The sequence below is a fragment of the Epinephelus lanceolatus genome, chromosome 11 (assembly GCF_041903045.1).
Source record: "Epinephelus lanceolatus isolate andai-2023 chromosome 11, ASM4190304v1, whole genome shotgun sequence".
NCBI classification, from domain to species: domain Eukaryota; kingdom Metazoa; phylum Chordata; class Actinopteri; order Perciformes; family Serranidae; genus Epinephelus; species Epinephelus lanceolatus.
This window is the reverse complement of record NC_135744.1, coordinates 37,393,098-37,410,140: the sequence shown is the minus strand read 5'-3', so window position 1 is coordinate 37,410,140 and position 17,043 is coordinate 37,393,098. Positions and strand designations below refer to the sequence as shown.

The window sequence follows — 17,043 nt, the reverse complement described above, 5'->3', positions numbered from 1 at the left end:
GGTAATTTTGTGTCTTTTTTTGTTAGTTTTGTGTCTGCTGTTTTGTGTCTCTTTGTTGATGTTTTGTGTCACTTCAAGGTAATTTTGTGTCTCTTTGCAGTAATTTTGTGTCTCTCTGAGGTAATTTTATGTCTCTTTGTTGTTTTGTGTCTCTTGAGGTAACAGTGTGTGTCTCTTTGTGGTTATTTTGTGTCTCTTTGTTGATGTTTTGTGTCGCTTTAAGGTAATTCTATGTCTCTTTGTGGTTATTTTGTATCTCTTTGTTGATGTTTTGTGTCGCTTTAAGGTAAGTTTTTTTGTCTCTTTGTTGCTTTGTGTCTCTTGAGGTAACTGTGTGTGTCTCTTTGTTGATGTTTTGTGTCGCTTTAAGGTCATTTTGTGTCTCTTTGAGGTAATTTTGTGTCTCTTTGTTGTTTTGTGTCGCTTTAAGGTCATTTTGTGTCTCTTTGTTGTTGTTTTGTGTCGCTTTAAGGTCATTTTGTGTCTCTTGTTGTTTTGTGTCTCTTTGAGGTAATGATGTGCCTTTTTGTTAGTTTTATGTCTCCTTGTTGTTTTGTGTCTCTTTGGGGTAATTTTGTGTATCTTTTTTGTTGCTTTGTGTCTCTTGAAGTAACTGTGTGTGTATCTTTGTTGATGATGTTTGTTGATGTTTTGTGTCACTTTAAGGTCATTTTGTGGCTAAAAAAAAACACCAACAAAGAGACACAAAATTACCTCAAATTTTGTGTCTCTTTGAGGTAATTTTGTGTCTCTTTGTTGTTTTGTGTCTCTTTGAGGTAATTTTGTGTCTCTTTGTTGTTGTTTTGTGTCTCTTTGTTGTTTTGTGTCTCTGAGGTAATTTGTGTCTCTTTTGTTAGTTTCATGTCTCTTTGTGGTCAGTTTGTGTCTCTTTTATGGTTGTTTTGCATCTTTTTTTTAAGTTATTGTGTCTTTCTTTGAGGTAATTTTGTGCCTTTTTTGATAATTTTGTGTCTCTTTGTGGTTGTTCTGTATCTCTTTGAGGTTATTGCGTGACAGTTTGAGGTAATTTTGTGCCTCCTTTTGTTTTTTTTGGCTCTCAGCAGTTATTATGTGTCCCATTGTGGTTGTTTTCCCTCTTGTTTTGCATTCTCTTCGAAGTCTTTTCATTGTTAATTCTTGGTTGGTACGTGTCTCTTTGAGTGACATTTTGCAGGTAAGGTCCAAGGGGGGCCCTGACACTTTGGGCCCCTGGGCCTGTGCTCCCATTCAGTAATTCATACATGATTGTAATGAACCTTATTTCAAACCTCAACTCTTCAAACGTTCCCATGCAGCTCTCAGACATGACAGCTTAAACAATATGGTCCATATGGTCTTTATATAATGTTACTTCTTGCAATATGTTTGTGCGTGTGTTTCCATGTGTGTCCATCCAGGCATTCACTAAGAAATCAGTACAGCTATTCAAAGTGAAGCAGTGGGTGAAAATGAATATTTTACTTCGACCTGGAAAAAAGCAGCTCCTGGCTAGATATAGCTGATGCGTCTCAGAGGCACGTAATGTCGCCTTCCTCCGTATGCCTCATCTTAAAATGTGACAGCTAGCAGATGGCTCTTTACTGTACCTGAGCACTGCACATTATAGGCATTTAGCTGACTATTTCGTTCAGTGTTATAGTAGCAATTGAAAGACAGCTTCAGTTCCTGGACTTTCAGCATCCCAAACATCTAATGAAACTCAAAATCTGGCCCAGTTGTTAAGGTTTTTTTAATTAATCACCCTATAGGACAAAACAGGTCTATGTTAACACAATACTCACATACCCATATGCACATTGAGACAGTTATTTGTTGGCGTTATATTCTCTAAGTCCAAGCTGACCATAAAGTGATCCCTGCCAAATGCAACTCCAGTGCCAGATAGCAAAACAAGATCCTTTAATCCATGCAAAAATTCATTGCACTGCTGTAAGGCATGAGTAATTCATTCCCTCTTGTCTCGCTTTCCCCCCTTTTTTCCATTTTTCACCTTTCCTTTTAAACCTATTAATACAAGCTCGTGATTCAGCTAATAACTGGCTGGTTCAGTTCATAATTTAAAAAGCCTTCAAACCAATTTCTCTGCAACGTATATGAAGAAAATGAGAAAGAAATTTCCTTCCAAAAAAATAAGCGACTGGAAAAGGAGACAGGCTGGCTGCAGGCAGCTCTATAGGACTCCTTGGGCCCATAACAATACTTTTGTGTCCCAAGAAATTGAAAGTTCTGAAGAAAGAAACCTGAAAAAGGGAGAGATAGGGAGAGAAGGTAGCTGGGATGTGAATAGATTGTATTTAACTTTCAGCACTTTGAATCTGTTTATTATGCAAGTCCCTTCCCTGAACAAGGCTGATCTGAGCCAAGTTTCCAAAGGGTGCACTGGTTTTAAAGAGTCTGTCTCTTTAAGCTTTTTAATATGCTGGTCAAATCATGGCTTCCTCATAGACTTTCTCCCTCCTGATGAATTTCAAAATAGACCATTCATTCAACACCACCAGGGCTCTGTTTGTGTATGTGTGTATGTGTGTGTGTGTTCATGTGTACTCATGTATGAATGTGTGTAGATGTGTGTGAGCCAATGCCAGGGGGGCCAGGCAGCACATTAAGACAGTGACTGGCAGATCTCATCTGGTGTTTAATTTCACAAGGGTGAGCTCTCCTCTGTGAGGGCCCATTAGCCTCAGGCTAGCTAGCTGAATGATGTGGTGGTTCCTCATCGAGTGATGTTTACACTGACAGGGCATGATTTTGTGTATGTTTAGCAGTGCTGGAAAGTGCATTTACTACAATACTATAAGTAGGTACATCTCTGAGTATGTCAGCTTTCTTTATATGCCACATGTGACAGACAAACATTTTACACTATTGCATTTGTCTGACACCTCTTAAGATATCATGGTCTGACACATTTGCCAGCTCCATTTGCTGATAAAGACAGTGAGAAACATTTGAAAGCTCAAAGTGGATCATCAGAATTGAGATTTTGTCACGTAACATATTAAATATGCATTGTCATACAGCTAATAGAACATGCAATCATACTCTAACCACTGACAGGGGTATTTCCCCCCACATGTTCTAGTGCTTTTGGTACGTCATGTACATTTTGCTATTAATACTTGTGCACTTTTACCAATCCAAATGCACAAAAAATGTTGTACAAATCCGTGGTGTGCAGATTTGATACATTGATACTTTACGTTTCAACAATGCTGTGGTTAGGTTTAGGCAACAAAACCACTTGGTTATGGCTGGGAAAAGATAATTGCTGTGTCTCAAATCGCGTACTCCCGTTAGCACACTTCCATGTAGTATAGCCTACTGTGTGCACTATGCACTTACTGGCATAGTGTGCAAATTTCGACAGGGTAGTGTTGTCTCAAAACAAGCGCGGCCGTTGTGCACTTACTGGAAATGCCGACCGCAAATTACCTAGTTAGCAAACTAGCATTAGCATTTGTGTTATCGTTCGCGGTACCAAATCATTACAGACTGTTAAATTAACCCAACAGACATACTGCTGGCTTATACCCGACAACAGTATAGTGATGCTTAGTGCAAAAAACACATGTATTTGTACAACGCAGCAGCGTTCACGGTCACACAGTCCTCAGCCGCTATTTCTTGTTTGAAAAGTGGTCCCTCCCCTTCCACTACGTAGCCAAGATGAGGGCGAGAAGTATCCATAGTTCCACACTCAACTTCTTGACTGTTTTGAGTGCATCATCCGCATACTCATAGTGCACTGCATTTTTCCATACTTCTCAGTGTGAACGCACTTAGGCACTCAAAATATTAAGTGTAAGTACAGAAGTACGTGATTTGTGACACAGCACATGTCCTGGCTTAAAATATCCAGTTTTGGGGGCACAGTCCCAGCAGGAGAAGCAGGTATGACTAAGGGAAATATGACAGCTTTTCATGGCATTATTTCCACCAACAGGTTGCTACAAAACACCAAAGTTTGGAGCCCAAAAAGCTAGTGGAAAAACAGCAATGACTAGCTCAAATGTTGTCTTTGGTCTTGAACAGTGGCCTGCAGTTTGGCACCTGTCACGCAAAGGTGACACACCGTTCACAATCCCCTCTGCTCCAAATAACATAGTCAGCTCCTATACTACGTCATTTTAGAATCATTTATATGATGCACAGGAAACATGTTAATGTAACATAACCATGGTTTGCAAAAATCTACAATGCCAACATTTTCTTCTGGTGACTGGGATGACTTTTACTTAAAGCTACATGAATCAGTATTTTTCTACTGACAATGGATCAAATGACAGTGTAATGTGAAAGCGGTAGCTCATATTTGAATCACTGAGTTGTCTTTTCACTGACAACTATGCATTTATCTGACTCATTTCAAGATTCAGGCAGCTGCTTTCAATGAAAAAACTCTGATAATCTTACTGTACACTACTTGCTCAGTACCAAATAGCAGAAAGACTAGTTGTTGAACATAGTGGAGCATTTCACATTGACGGTGAAATGCTTTTCTCAGAAGTTAGTGGACACCAAACTAGACCTTAATTCATATGGTGTCCTTAAACATGATTCCAAATAAAAGCTGTGAATGTTACTACACATCCCTTCTGTGCAAATAGACAACTGTTGTCTAACACATTTGCCCGTATTAAGTTTGACATGATAATATGTCAGTGTTGAAATTACATCTTGCACTTGCCCACAAGTGCCCCCAAAAAATCAATTTATGCAGCTTTACGTTAAAGCGTGAAAAAGTATGTGAATGCAGGACGGAAAGGTTTACCACACAGGATTGTCAGTTACTGTTGCTAAACATGCTCGCCAGCAAAAGTTAAAGTAAAAGCCAACCCCAGATTCACTTTTGCCTCACTATGATTGCTTTCTTTGGGCACCGTGTCTCTTACATTTTTACGAAGCTTCAATCTCACCTGAGCACTTTGGGGGTACACACCCATAAATGTCCTAAGCACAGGAAATAAGAAAATACAGGCAGAAGGCAAAGATTCGGCTGAAAGATAAACTGCCACACGTCTCTAGTGGATCATAAGTGATGATAGACAGAGATTTTTACGAGAAAATCCTTCACAGTGAGTGTTTTAAGTTTGTGGCATTACTATTTAAAAGAAGGATCTGAATACTACTGGTGGTTAGTTTGAAAAAATCTTGTTTCTTTTTACTGTTTCCTGCTGCCATTTTTGGAAAATTCAAGTTTATTTTCTCATTGACATTAACCTTTTTACTACAGCTGAAAAATGGTGAAAATAAATGCAATATTACTTTTACTGCAAATACCAAGCACAGACATTTAAAGCAGACAGTACCTTTGCAGCTGGCAAGGCCGGGGCATTCACAGGTCAAGGTGAATCATGGCACGCTTTTAATATTCAATATTCGAGGCGAGAGCTGCTGCACACGTTTAACGCCATAAACACCTGCACTGTTTGAGATGCATGATGTGTTTTTGTGCCCTTGTTTCAGTTCAATCGCAAACTTTATGGCCCCCTAAGGGAAATTTGTTTTCAGACCGGTCCTGCAGTTAAACACACAATAAAGTCACATAATAAAGTATAAGACCACGGTAAAAAACAATAAACGCATTACCTGAAAGTACAATAATGCACACATGACAAACTGCCGTGTCACACAGTGTAACCATAAAGACCGGCATCAGCTGATAAGGCCTCACACGAGTCAGGGCTTTGATGGAGTCTAATAAATGTTTCTCATCAGTGCAAAAGTTTTTCTGGAGGGCGTTAGACACAACAGGGGGTGGACGGAAACACCGGTGAACAGCACTTTGCTATTTAATGTGTCTGCTGGTTTATGTTCATGGTGTGTGGGATTACAGTTTAATGCAAGGTCCTCTTATTATTACATTTTTCCCCTTATGAACATGAGTGACTTATTCCACTTGAAATGAATAGCTGTCTGGTTCATTCACTCCTGAACTCATGTCCTCCAAAGCAGCAGTACCATTAAAAGCACATTTTAACATTTAATCATAATACCAGCTCACCATCTTTAATAGAAACGTTCAAAGGAACTAGTCATCTGCTTGAAAAAAAAAAAAAAAAAGCTTAGCTGCAACTACTTCAAGTGCTTTTTACTCACAACAGTGCAGTGGGGATGCTTTGTGTGTTTTTTTCCTGAAGGTTTGCATGTGTTTGCGTGTGTGCGAGCGTGTATGTGTCACAGCGGTGAAACTGATCTCCCGAGTTTACACACGCTCCACCATTCGCGACTTCAGAGGGTTGTCACTCTGTTGACATCAAAAGATTTTCCGTGTCCTTTGTAATACAGATAATTATCCCCATCAGTGTGTGGGCTTTGATGTTCACCTAGCTGTATTATGCTGTGTGTTCATGTTCATGTGCCTGTGCGTGTGCGTGTGCATGAGAGTGTACGGTATTTGTTCTACTGCGGGTAACAGTGTGCATGCATGAACATCATTTCATCTATTAGTCTGGCATGTTCCGTTTGCATTCTTACAATACAGATACCTCTCAGTCTCATAGGATTTCATAGTTAGAGATGCTAAAGACATAGAGTTATCGAGTTATTGGTATATTAGCCTGTACATATATGCCTTCTTTGGGCCGCGTCATGCCCAGAAATAGCGACTAAAACAAGTCTCTCTGAACTCTCTGAACACTCTCCTCTGCACAACCATTGTGCTCTGTACAATACAATGGTTACATGACATACACTCCAAAACACATAATGAGTTTATCTAAACACAGCTTCAGCTCATCTGTCTTTATTTTCTCTGCAGACATCACAATGACGACTAAACTGTTAGACCCACAGTTACATCACAATTCTAAAACAAGTAATTAAATGATTATGGTAGATTAAAATCACAAATAAGGCATGAAGATTTACAGTACAGTTAAGGTTGCATTCATAATGGAATATATAAAGAAGATTCTGTTTCTGTATTATAAAGCTCAGGTACAGTAAACCATTTCATTCCTCTTATAAACATGAAGAGGCCTTGTTTTATTTTTCTGGAAGCTGCAGTGGGTACAACAAAGTGAGTCTAAGGACTTTGTGTGCATTGTGTTTTTCCTTCTCCTCTCAGGTACACACTCATGGGCAGCCTGGGTGTTTGGGCTGTGGCTGTGGCCGCTCTGCTGGGAACCTCAGGGTGCTGGCTGGCTGAAGGGCACAAGAGCAGCAGGCGAGGCAGCGCTGATACAGCCACAATGTCACGTACCTCCTCCCAGGAACCATTCTCCACGGTAAATATCCTGTGCAACTCCCACACGTACACACTCGCACACACGCTGACACACACACACACACACACACAGTACTGCTTCCCACCGAGGACATCACCTTCACTCTCTATCAAGCTGGAGGAACACTTACAGTGACATAAATCAATCACATCAACCATAAATCAAATCAGGGTTGCAAAGAACATGAAGTGGATAAAAATAGTCTGACAAAACACATTTGTTGTAAAATTTAGCACAGTTAAACTGCTGTGAACCAGTGCTCTCCTGTCTTGATATCTCTTATGCTGTGACTTGTGGCAAGGGACAAGTAGCTGCCTCGTGCATTTAATGTTATTGGTATACCCATTTTAAATTGTTTATAATTTGAAGACCAACTGGAATGTTACCTTGAGGTGTAAACACAGACATTTTCTTATACTTTCCCATTTCATTTTTCAAAGAGAGTATGTCATTCTCAACATGGACAAATAGGTTGTAATGACTTTGTCAGATTTTTGCTTCAAGACTTAAATATGATTTTAGTCAATGCTGTGACAAAAGTCCAAAAGATGGTGCCAGATCTCTCTAAAAATTATAAATTACCACTTTCATGACACTAAAAATTGTTCATAAACGTTTTGGTGACGATTTAAAATGTTAATAACTATCTAAATTAGCTTTATTTGAAATATTTGGCGTTTAATACCGCTCAAGAATAGCAGAATATTCAGCAATTGCGTTATTAAGCTGCAGACCACTGGATGAATCAATTTAGCTGTTAATCAACACCTGGCTGGTAGGCAGTGTTACGTTGAGATGCTCTGTTCTGATTGGCTGATGAAACCCTGGAAAGAAGCGGATTGGTTCGCTTTGCCCGTGGGCGTCTACCTAGCTTAGTGAGACTAACGGCCATTGGTCGAATTGACTGTAAACCTACTGTAATGACGTTATTTCGGCAATGTTACTAAAACTAACAGTTAATTAAATTACTACATAATTTTTTCGGATATTTTTTATTCTGGTTGTTAGCAGCTTATATGAAGACACGACAGCAGGTACGTTGCTGTTAAAGTTATTTAACGTTTCTGCCATATTGTCAGCCAGTGTTCCCACTGTTCAAGTAAACCTAACGTTAGCTAAATGTCGCATAACTGCTGAAATGGCAAACGTCAAAACTATTTATATCTTGACGTAACGTTATGTATGTGTTCATGAGTAAACTCAACTTGAAAGTATGTGGCATTTTTATATTTAAGTATTAGCTTAGTATGAGGTCTGAGGTCCCACAGGCTAGCTAACTAGCTGAAGAGCAAGGTAAGTTAGCTAACTAGCTAAAAACACCAACTATTAGCCTTCTGTAACATTAACTGCTATGGACAGGTTCATTGTTTATCATCAGTGGTTGGCTCATTAGGCCTATTATCAGAAATCAGGTTGATAATTGAAAATAGCAATTATGAGAAGTCCTCTTTGTTTATTCAGTGTAACAGTAATTATTCTCAGAACCCTGATTGCTAATGTTACACCAGTAGTACCCTCTTGCATAAGTCAAAACTACAGCTTTTTGATTAATGGTAACGCAGCATTAAAATCCAGGTGATAATCAGTTTAAGTACACATGTGCAAACCAACTGGGATTACACAGCAGCCCTTATATGATAAATACAAACATATGTGTTAGTGTGAGGGATAAAGTTGGCATTATTCAAATGCAAAACGTTTCAAAACATGAACATCAGTCTGAAAAAGATTGGCAACAAAATGATCACACACAGATATAAACCATCTTTATTTAGTTTTGTTGAGCCAAGTTTGTTTTTAGAGATAGGTTACAACAGTGGTTCCCATCTGGTGAGTCGTGGGTCCATTCTTGATGGGCCGCATGTTTGTGAAAAAACACACTTATGAAGTACAGTGAATTTCCGGCACAGAGCTTTTATTTTGAGGTCCTGTCTCATGCAGTAGAGTGAGTGACTAACAGACAGCTACTTCACAGAGACAACAAACTAGCTCAACGACGTGACCAAATGCAAGTATGATACTGAATATATTAAACTTTGTGGACCTTGAATTAATGACAAAGGAGAAATCTGGACCCCGTGGCTGTACGAGTTGGTAACCACTGGGCTACAGCGCATTCAACAGCTGTTGTCCAAGAGGTGGGCAGGGAGGAACCTCCAATATGGCTACCTCAGGGATCACTTAATCATATGAAAGCACTGTATACAGATTAGAAACAAATGACGCAACAAACTTATGGAAAACAGTCTTCGAAGATGAGTTGCTAATTTTTTGAATGATAGAAATAAATTTAATTAGATATCCAATGTAACAGGTTTTCTGTGACCCCACCATTTGCCAGCTTATGAAAGATTTGAGCTGTATCTTAGGACCTTTGTTTTAGCCTTGAGGCACTGGGGAGACAAGGACCACAGTTGTCTAGTTACCTTGCAGCGTGATGGAGAAATCTTTACCCTTTATCTGTAGCTTCCACTCTGTCTCACTGCTCACTTTTAAAGAGAACAGGAAACTGACAGGAGGAGAAATGGGCAGACAGCAAGGATGAGAGGTTAATAATTACCCTGTGAAAATCACAAGGACGTTGTTTGGTCATGCTACCTGAAGGACAGAATCTATTAGCACGTGGAATTCAATAGCTCCTGCCTAGACCTTTACTGTGTCTCCATATTACTGCTATTGACAGGGTTTGTTTTAGCCCATATCTATGGGAAGAAAAATTTTATAAGAGACAAATATTGCAGGGAAGAGGTTAAGTGATAACAGACAGGTCTCGTCGGCAGTGTTTAAATAGATTTTTTAAATTGATGTCTTTAACAGTGTTGGGGATTTAGTATTAGTCATACACATATAATCAAGATGAAAAGCCTTACTGAAATCTGACTAATTCAATTTATGCTTTCTACAATTTATTTTTGTAAGTCTGCTTTTTAAGCTAAGAGTCAAGGCCACTGAACCCTATAATAGAATAGAAGTTGAATATCTCAGCAGAGTACCAGTGAGCATTCACAAAGAAAGCCTGAATATCTTATATATATCTTATCATCATATCTCAGGAAACATGTTTCAGACAAATCAATAACAGACATTCACCTTTATTAATTTACTTAAAAGAGTGAGCACATCCTCAATTTGTGTTAGGATCCTCACTTCTAGGGCCAGGCGATATTTAGAAAATCAAACATCACAATATTTTTGGCCAATAACTCAATTTCAATATGGCGACAACATTGTAGAGTTGACTGACTCACAAAAATGAAATCACTTTACTGTAATGCATTCTTTACTACTACTGGCCCTACTTCCAAAATATTTTAAAAGTGAAACAGAGGCTTGGGGATGGGTGGGGAGATGCGAGGGATGTAGTGACACGAGGGACACTGGCTGATGGTAACTACTCAGTGCAAGTGGGGACAATTACATTCACACCTGCAGTGGTGGTAGTCAGAGCTAACAAACTATGAGCCGCCACTGATGAGCTGAAGAGTTTCATCTGGAAAGGCACGGAAACCATTGATGCTATGGCCTTTGAGAGAAGCTCAGTATACGTGACATACAGTACCAGCATGCAGTGCCCATGTGTTATTTATGGCAGAAGGAAAAAAGTCCTTTTTATATCTGAGGCATCTCTGTGAAAGCCTGTCAACATTACCGGCTACTTTACTGTTATGTGCCAAGTGGCTAAATTAGTTTAGAATTCGAGGTCTCTCAAGCATGGCTAAGAGCCATGGATCTGGTATAGTAACTGTACACAGTCACTCAGAACTTATAAATAAGGAATAGAAAACACTCTAAATATAATTATGTTATAAAAAGACCAGGGCTTTGACTCACAAATGAACTATCTTGCTAAAAAGATTGATCCAAAATAGTGATGAATTTGAAACAGAGAGCAGATCTTGATGATTCATGATCATCTGACTTTGTCTTAATTTGGTCTGTTGTATTTTCGTTAATGGTTACAGCTAACTCCAACAAGCAAGTAGCTTTACATTTGCCTACTGTTCTTTGTGTGCATTAAATTGAAACCCAGGTTTTGTTTGTTCATTTATTTACAACAGTATTGACATAACTGCTTAAATACTTATGGGCAGGTTTCTGAATGAGGATGTCTGTTTGCATCTATCATGATGGCACACAAGTCGATTCACAGGCAAAGAGAGGGGAAGAAAAACTTGCCTTGTGAGCATACAGGTCCTTGCCAGCAGGAGTGATGCCTTTTAACAAATGTTCTCTGCATAACAGAAACATAAAGCCCCAACAGGTTGTCAAAAAGACATAGGCACAGACAGACACATACCACACGGCACCGCGGTCGTCCTAATTCTTTGTGAAATGAAGCATGTACACCCCCTGGTCTGTTCCAACTCTGACTCACTTGGGCTTTGCCAAGTTGGCACCAGGCTGTGCAGTGTAATTTTGCCCTGGTGGTTGTGTCCCCTGAAATCCCTTGATGCAAAAAAAAAAGAAGATGAAACTAATTCCCAGGCATTCCCTCCTCCGTCTATCTGGCCAGAATTGGAACTTAAAAAGCTGTCAATTGGTGCCAGAATTTAAAGTCAACCCTAGGGTGAATCATTCAAATCCATGAATTCACATGATTATGCAGGATGCATTCTCAAAGCCCTTGGGAATGAATATGTTGTGCCAGATTTTCCTTTTTTTACTCCCTTCTATATCTAAAATCCTCGCAAAACAATATAAAACTTGTAAGCAGAGAAACAATAGCATCTCTTAGGGGTGTAACAGACTGAAAAAAAGAGTGAGAAATGAAGCAAAACAAGTCCAGATGAAAGCCTTTTGACTTTGACCTCAACTTCTTTGGGGCCATCTTGGATACCTGCAGAGCAACCAAGATGCCTATAGTGTGCTGACAAATCCACAGTGGCATGGTGCCAGCCTTGGTACAATTAGGGCACAGACTAATTTAAATGCATAGTCATTTTTAACTACTGTTTTATAAGTAGCATTACAGTAACTCATCTCTTTTTCAACAGTGCACAATGTGCCTGGAAGATGAAGGGACAAGCTGATTTAAGAGAATTGTAAAATATACACTCACCGGCCACTTTATTAGGTACACCTGTTCAACTGTTGCTTCACAGAAAAAGCTAATCAGCCAATCAAGTGGCAGCAGCAGGTAGACATGGTTGACAACCTGCTGAAGTTCAAACCCAGCATCAGAATGAGGAAGAAAGATGATTTAAGTGACTTTGAATGTGGCGTGGTTGTTGGTGCCAGACGGGTGAGTATTTCAGAAACTGCTGATGTTGAGGAATTTTCACACACAACCATCTCTAGGGTTTACAGAGGATGGTCTGAAAAAGAGAAAGTATTCAATGAGCAGCCGTTCTCTGGGTGAAAATGCCTTGTTGATGCCAGAGGTCAGAGGAGAATGGCAAGACTGGTTCAAGATGACAGAAAGGCAACAATAACTCAAATAACCACTAGTTACAACCAAGGTGTGCAGAAGACCATCTCTGAAGGAACAACACGTCAAACCTTGAAGCAGATGGGCTACAGCAGCAGAAGACCACACCAGGTGCCACTTCTGTCGGCTAAGAACAGGAAACTGAGGCTACAGTTCACACAGGCTCACCAAAACTGGACAATAGAAGATTGGAAAAACGTTGCCTGGTCTAATGAGTCTGGATTTCTGCTGCCACATTCAGATGGTAGGGTCAGAATTTGGTGTAAACAACATGAAAGCATGGATCCATCCTGCCTTGTATCAACGGTTCAGGCTGGTGGTGGTGGTGTAATGGTGTGGGGGAGATTTTCTTGGCACACTTTGGGCCCCTTAGTACCAACTGAGCATGGTTTAAACACCACAGCCTACCTGAGTATTGTTGCTGACCGTGTCCATCCCTTTATGACCACAGTGTACCCATCTTCTGATGGCTACTTCCAGCAGGATAATGCACCATGTCAAAAAGCTCAAATCATCTCAAACTGGTTTCTTGAACATGACAAAGAGTTTACTGTACTCCAATGGCCTCCACAGTCACCAGATCTCAATCCAATGGAGCACCTTTGGGATGTGGTAGAACTAAAGATTTGCATTATGGACGTGCAGCCGACAAATCTGCAGCAACTGCGTGATGCAATCATGTCAGTATGGACCAGAATCTCTGAGGAATGTTTCCAGCACCTTGTTGAAATTATGCCACGAAGAATTAAGGCAGTTCTGTAGGCAAAAGGGGGTCTGACCCAGTACCAGCAAGGTGTACCTAATAAAGCAGCCAGTGTAAGTTTACTAAATCACTTAGTAAACCTGATTTCATTATTGCATCTGCCTATCAAATCTGAATCCAAATCCATCAAATCCCTTATTGAATCCATAATTTTGAATAAACTTAAGTACATGACAACTCCTAATATTCAGCTGAAATCTCTTGGCTGAGAGGAACAGACTTGGGTGGGAGCCTAATTTATGTTCACAATCTGTAGCTAAAACCTGAGCAATTAAATATGGTAGAACTCAGTTCATCACAAAATACATGCTTTTGCCAAATGTGCTTGGTATATATATAGTAAAATAAATGCTCATAGGAGCACACCATGTAAATTTTGATTAAATATGTTTTTGGCACTTTTAAATAACAGAGGCCAACCAACTTTGGCACCTGTTATTTTTCACAAGCAACTTAATCCAAATACCGGAGGTTGTGATTCAGAGTTATGACGCTGATTACATTAACCTTACAGATACCAGCTGTAGAGAACACACACAAACCCAACAACAGCCAAGTTTAATTTAGGCCTGTCATTAAGTTACTCACAGAATTAAAGTTAATTGGCAAAAACAGCTGCTGCTGGTGATGTTTGTCATCTTAACCAGGTATCAGAACACAGAGTCAATTGCTCCTGTACGCCCAAATACATTTTCACATTCACACTCGCTTCACAAGCATATGCAAGCGAAGTGCTGGAATACAGACCTTTTTCACAGCAGACATTGAGACGTGTCAAAGCAGGAAAAGCACAGGTGTTACTAATAACACTAAACATGGCTTCGTTCCATTTAAGTAGCCCAATACGCCATGCCAGTAAAGAAGCATGCTTTTTAGCAGGGAACTCCATCATTAATGACATCATGCACAGCTATGCTATTCCTGGTTTGTGGGGGCTACGACAAGATGGCTATTACCTGGTGCAGATGGAAAAATGCCACAGTTCAAATAAACAAAATAAACTAAGGTCAGTGTTAAGGAATCTTGCCTGCACAAGGCCATAATGTTGAACAATAATATGAAAATGGGTTAAGGGCAAAATCACGATTGCAACAAAACTGAATGTCTTCAGCAATGGTAGCTTTGTTGTGACTAAAAGAATTGTTTTGTTCTGTCTGCATTATTCTATCCATCCATGCATCAGTTAACACCATTTTACACACCTTAATGTTTTCTAGTCATCATGCATAAACACTGTCTTAACATTGAACTGTGATGATGCAGGTGTGGCTGTGATCATGCGTTGTGGCCGATGCTGCAGCAGTCTTAGTCCGTGATTCTTAGTGGTGAGAATTGTCACAGCGTACACTGATGAGCATGTAGGGTTTTTACAGACTGCATATCTGACAGTGAGATTGTAATTTGGTTTGGGAGTGGTCTTTATGAAGAGTGAGAAGAGAGGAGTAGTTAAGTGGTTTTGCAGTAACACAGAGAAAGAGGGAAGTGTGCTCGTCGGATGAAAGCTTTAGGAGTAATAGAGTTATGCACTGTAGGAATCGAGAGTAAATGTAGCAACAATGAAAGTGAAAAGAATAAAAATAGTCTTCTCTCCGCGAGGGCAGGTTCTTCTCTTGTGTTTAAATGTTCAGTAGTGGGGCTACCCCTCACTGCATTTACATTTTGATTATGACTTGTTCCCATAAAGCTTTAGTTTTTATTTTGTTGCAGTCCCAGAGGTTTATTTTACAATTTCCAAGGCTGTCTCCTGAGAATTTGTACTCAAAGATGAAGAAAACCTTTCAGGCATACAGAACATGTGCAATGGTTGCCTATATAAAGCAATGATACTCCTCTCTACTATAATTATAGTTGTAGGTGGGACTGTTTGTGCTCAGCACAACCCTCTGGTATGTTTCAGTACCTGCTTTCTTTTACTGAGGTACCCACTATATGCTAAACACAGAAAGGAGCACATCAGTCATTGGGGCTAAGAGGGCCAAACGGGTCTAAGCTAGCATGTAATAAAGGTGGGCACAGATATTAATGCTAAATTAGTCCTTTGCACTGCTTCACCAACTACAAGTATGCAATGTAAGATGCTTTGTGTATGATCTTAAGCTAGATTTAAGTAACATATCCATAAATTAGAAACAAAAACCAGGGGAGTAGTAGTTGGGTGCAAGAGGAGTGTATATAAAAACCTTGACACTTAAAATGTAATGCATCTGCAGTGCTATAAAACAGCTACTAAGACAATGTTTCCTGGTCCTGAAACTAACAGAATGTTGATAGAAAAATACATGACAATATTTTTTTTAAATTTTTTTTTATTTGATCTTGTTTTTTCTTTCCGCAGAAATATAGGGGAATACAAATTAAGAGAGAAAAGACCAGGGGTAGACGGAGTAGAAAATATGAAATAGAGAGACATTAATGGGGATTATCTTAACAAAGAAGAAGAGGGTGAAATTGGGCCACTGCAGTGAGAGAAAAGTAAAGATGATGGGGGCGCAGATGAATAGAGGTGATATGTCATAACCAAACATTAAGGTAGCAAACAACAGCACAAAACCCCAGACGTCTTTACTGTGACGCTGTTGTTGTCTGGACTTTGTATGAGGAAAAAGAAAGGAATTAAGGCTTATTTTGTCCTTAGCCAGAGTCTAGACGTGAGCGTTATTACTTGGTCTTGATGGTCAGTGTAGTTGTTAAAAAAAAAAAAAAATCCAGCTTTTGTTTGTATCTGATCTTCAATGTTCATAAGAAGTCAAAACCTCCTGACCTGTCTCATAATTTAGGTTAGTTTAACTCGTCTCTGACTTTTGGTCACATGATAACTGAACCGTCCTCATGACATTTTCAGAAGTGATTTATTGTTATTGGTTTCGCAGATTATATGTGAGAGTGGTTGTGGCTGCATGGCAGCAGCAAATTGTTCCCGTCTACCCTCGTGCGCCTTCTGTAGGGAGGCGATTAGCACATTAATTAAAAAGTGCTGTATCTGGTAGCGTATAAAAAGTGTAAAACTTACTGAAGCCGTTGTTTATCATTTTTTTCTGTAGAAGCCAGGGACAAATTTGAATAAATGAAGATGTTTAGAGGACAGATCGTGCCAGTGAGCATCACTAGAAACATAAAACCACTCCAGCTAATGATGCAGAGGAAAAAAATACACAGATATTTGTCAGGTTTTAGTTCTATTTTAGGATTCATCAAAATTATGTCTGTGAAGGTATTACTGCTTACATACATTGCCAGTGTTTTTTGGCTCCTTTTCATTTAGCTCATTAAGTAGCTTGTCAGAGCACTGATACATTACTGTTAGATAAGACAGATCCCTTCTTTCTAAGCAACAGACATCAGGGAATAAATATTGAATGTATGAAGATGAACTCCTGTGAAAACAGACACTGATATTTCAGCTTTGCATTTCTGTTCCTCCCCCTGGCTGCCAATTCATCCTAATCAGGCAGTGTCTTTAAAAGATCAAACTATCAATATGCTCCACATATCAGGCAATAACTGGAGCTGCTGCTTAACAAAAATATTGAAACAGCAACACTGTTTTGGCACACAGGCAGCTAATATCTAGCAGAGAGTTTTGTTGTTGACTGGATTTAAGAGCCAGAGAGAGATGGAGAGAG

At 39.5% G+C, this 17,043-nt stretch overlaps 1 protein-coding gene across 1 annotated transcript in view; it reads left to right on the top strand.

Annotated features, from left to right (window-relative positions):
- fstl4 (follistatin-like 4) overlaps positions 1–17,043 on the top strand; it is a 301,753-nt gene that overhangs the window by 15,276 nt on the left and 269,434 nt on the right. The window contains exon 2 of the mRNA XM_033646324.2: positions 7,070–7,229. Within this exon, the coding sequence (XP_033502215.1) occupies positions 7,080–7,229 (150 nt within the window). The 5' untranslated portion in view covers positions 7,070–7,079. The remainder of the gene's footprint in view (positions 1–7,069; positions 7,230–17,043) is intronic.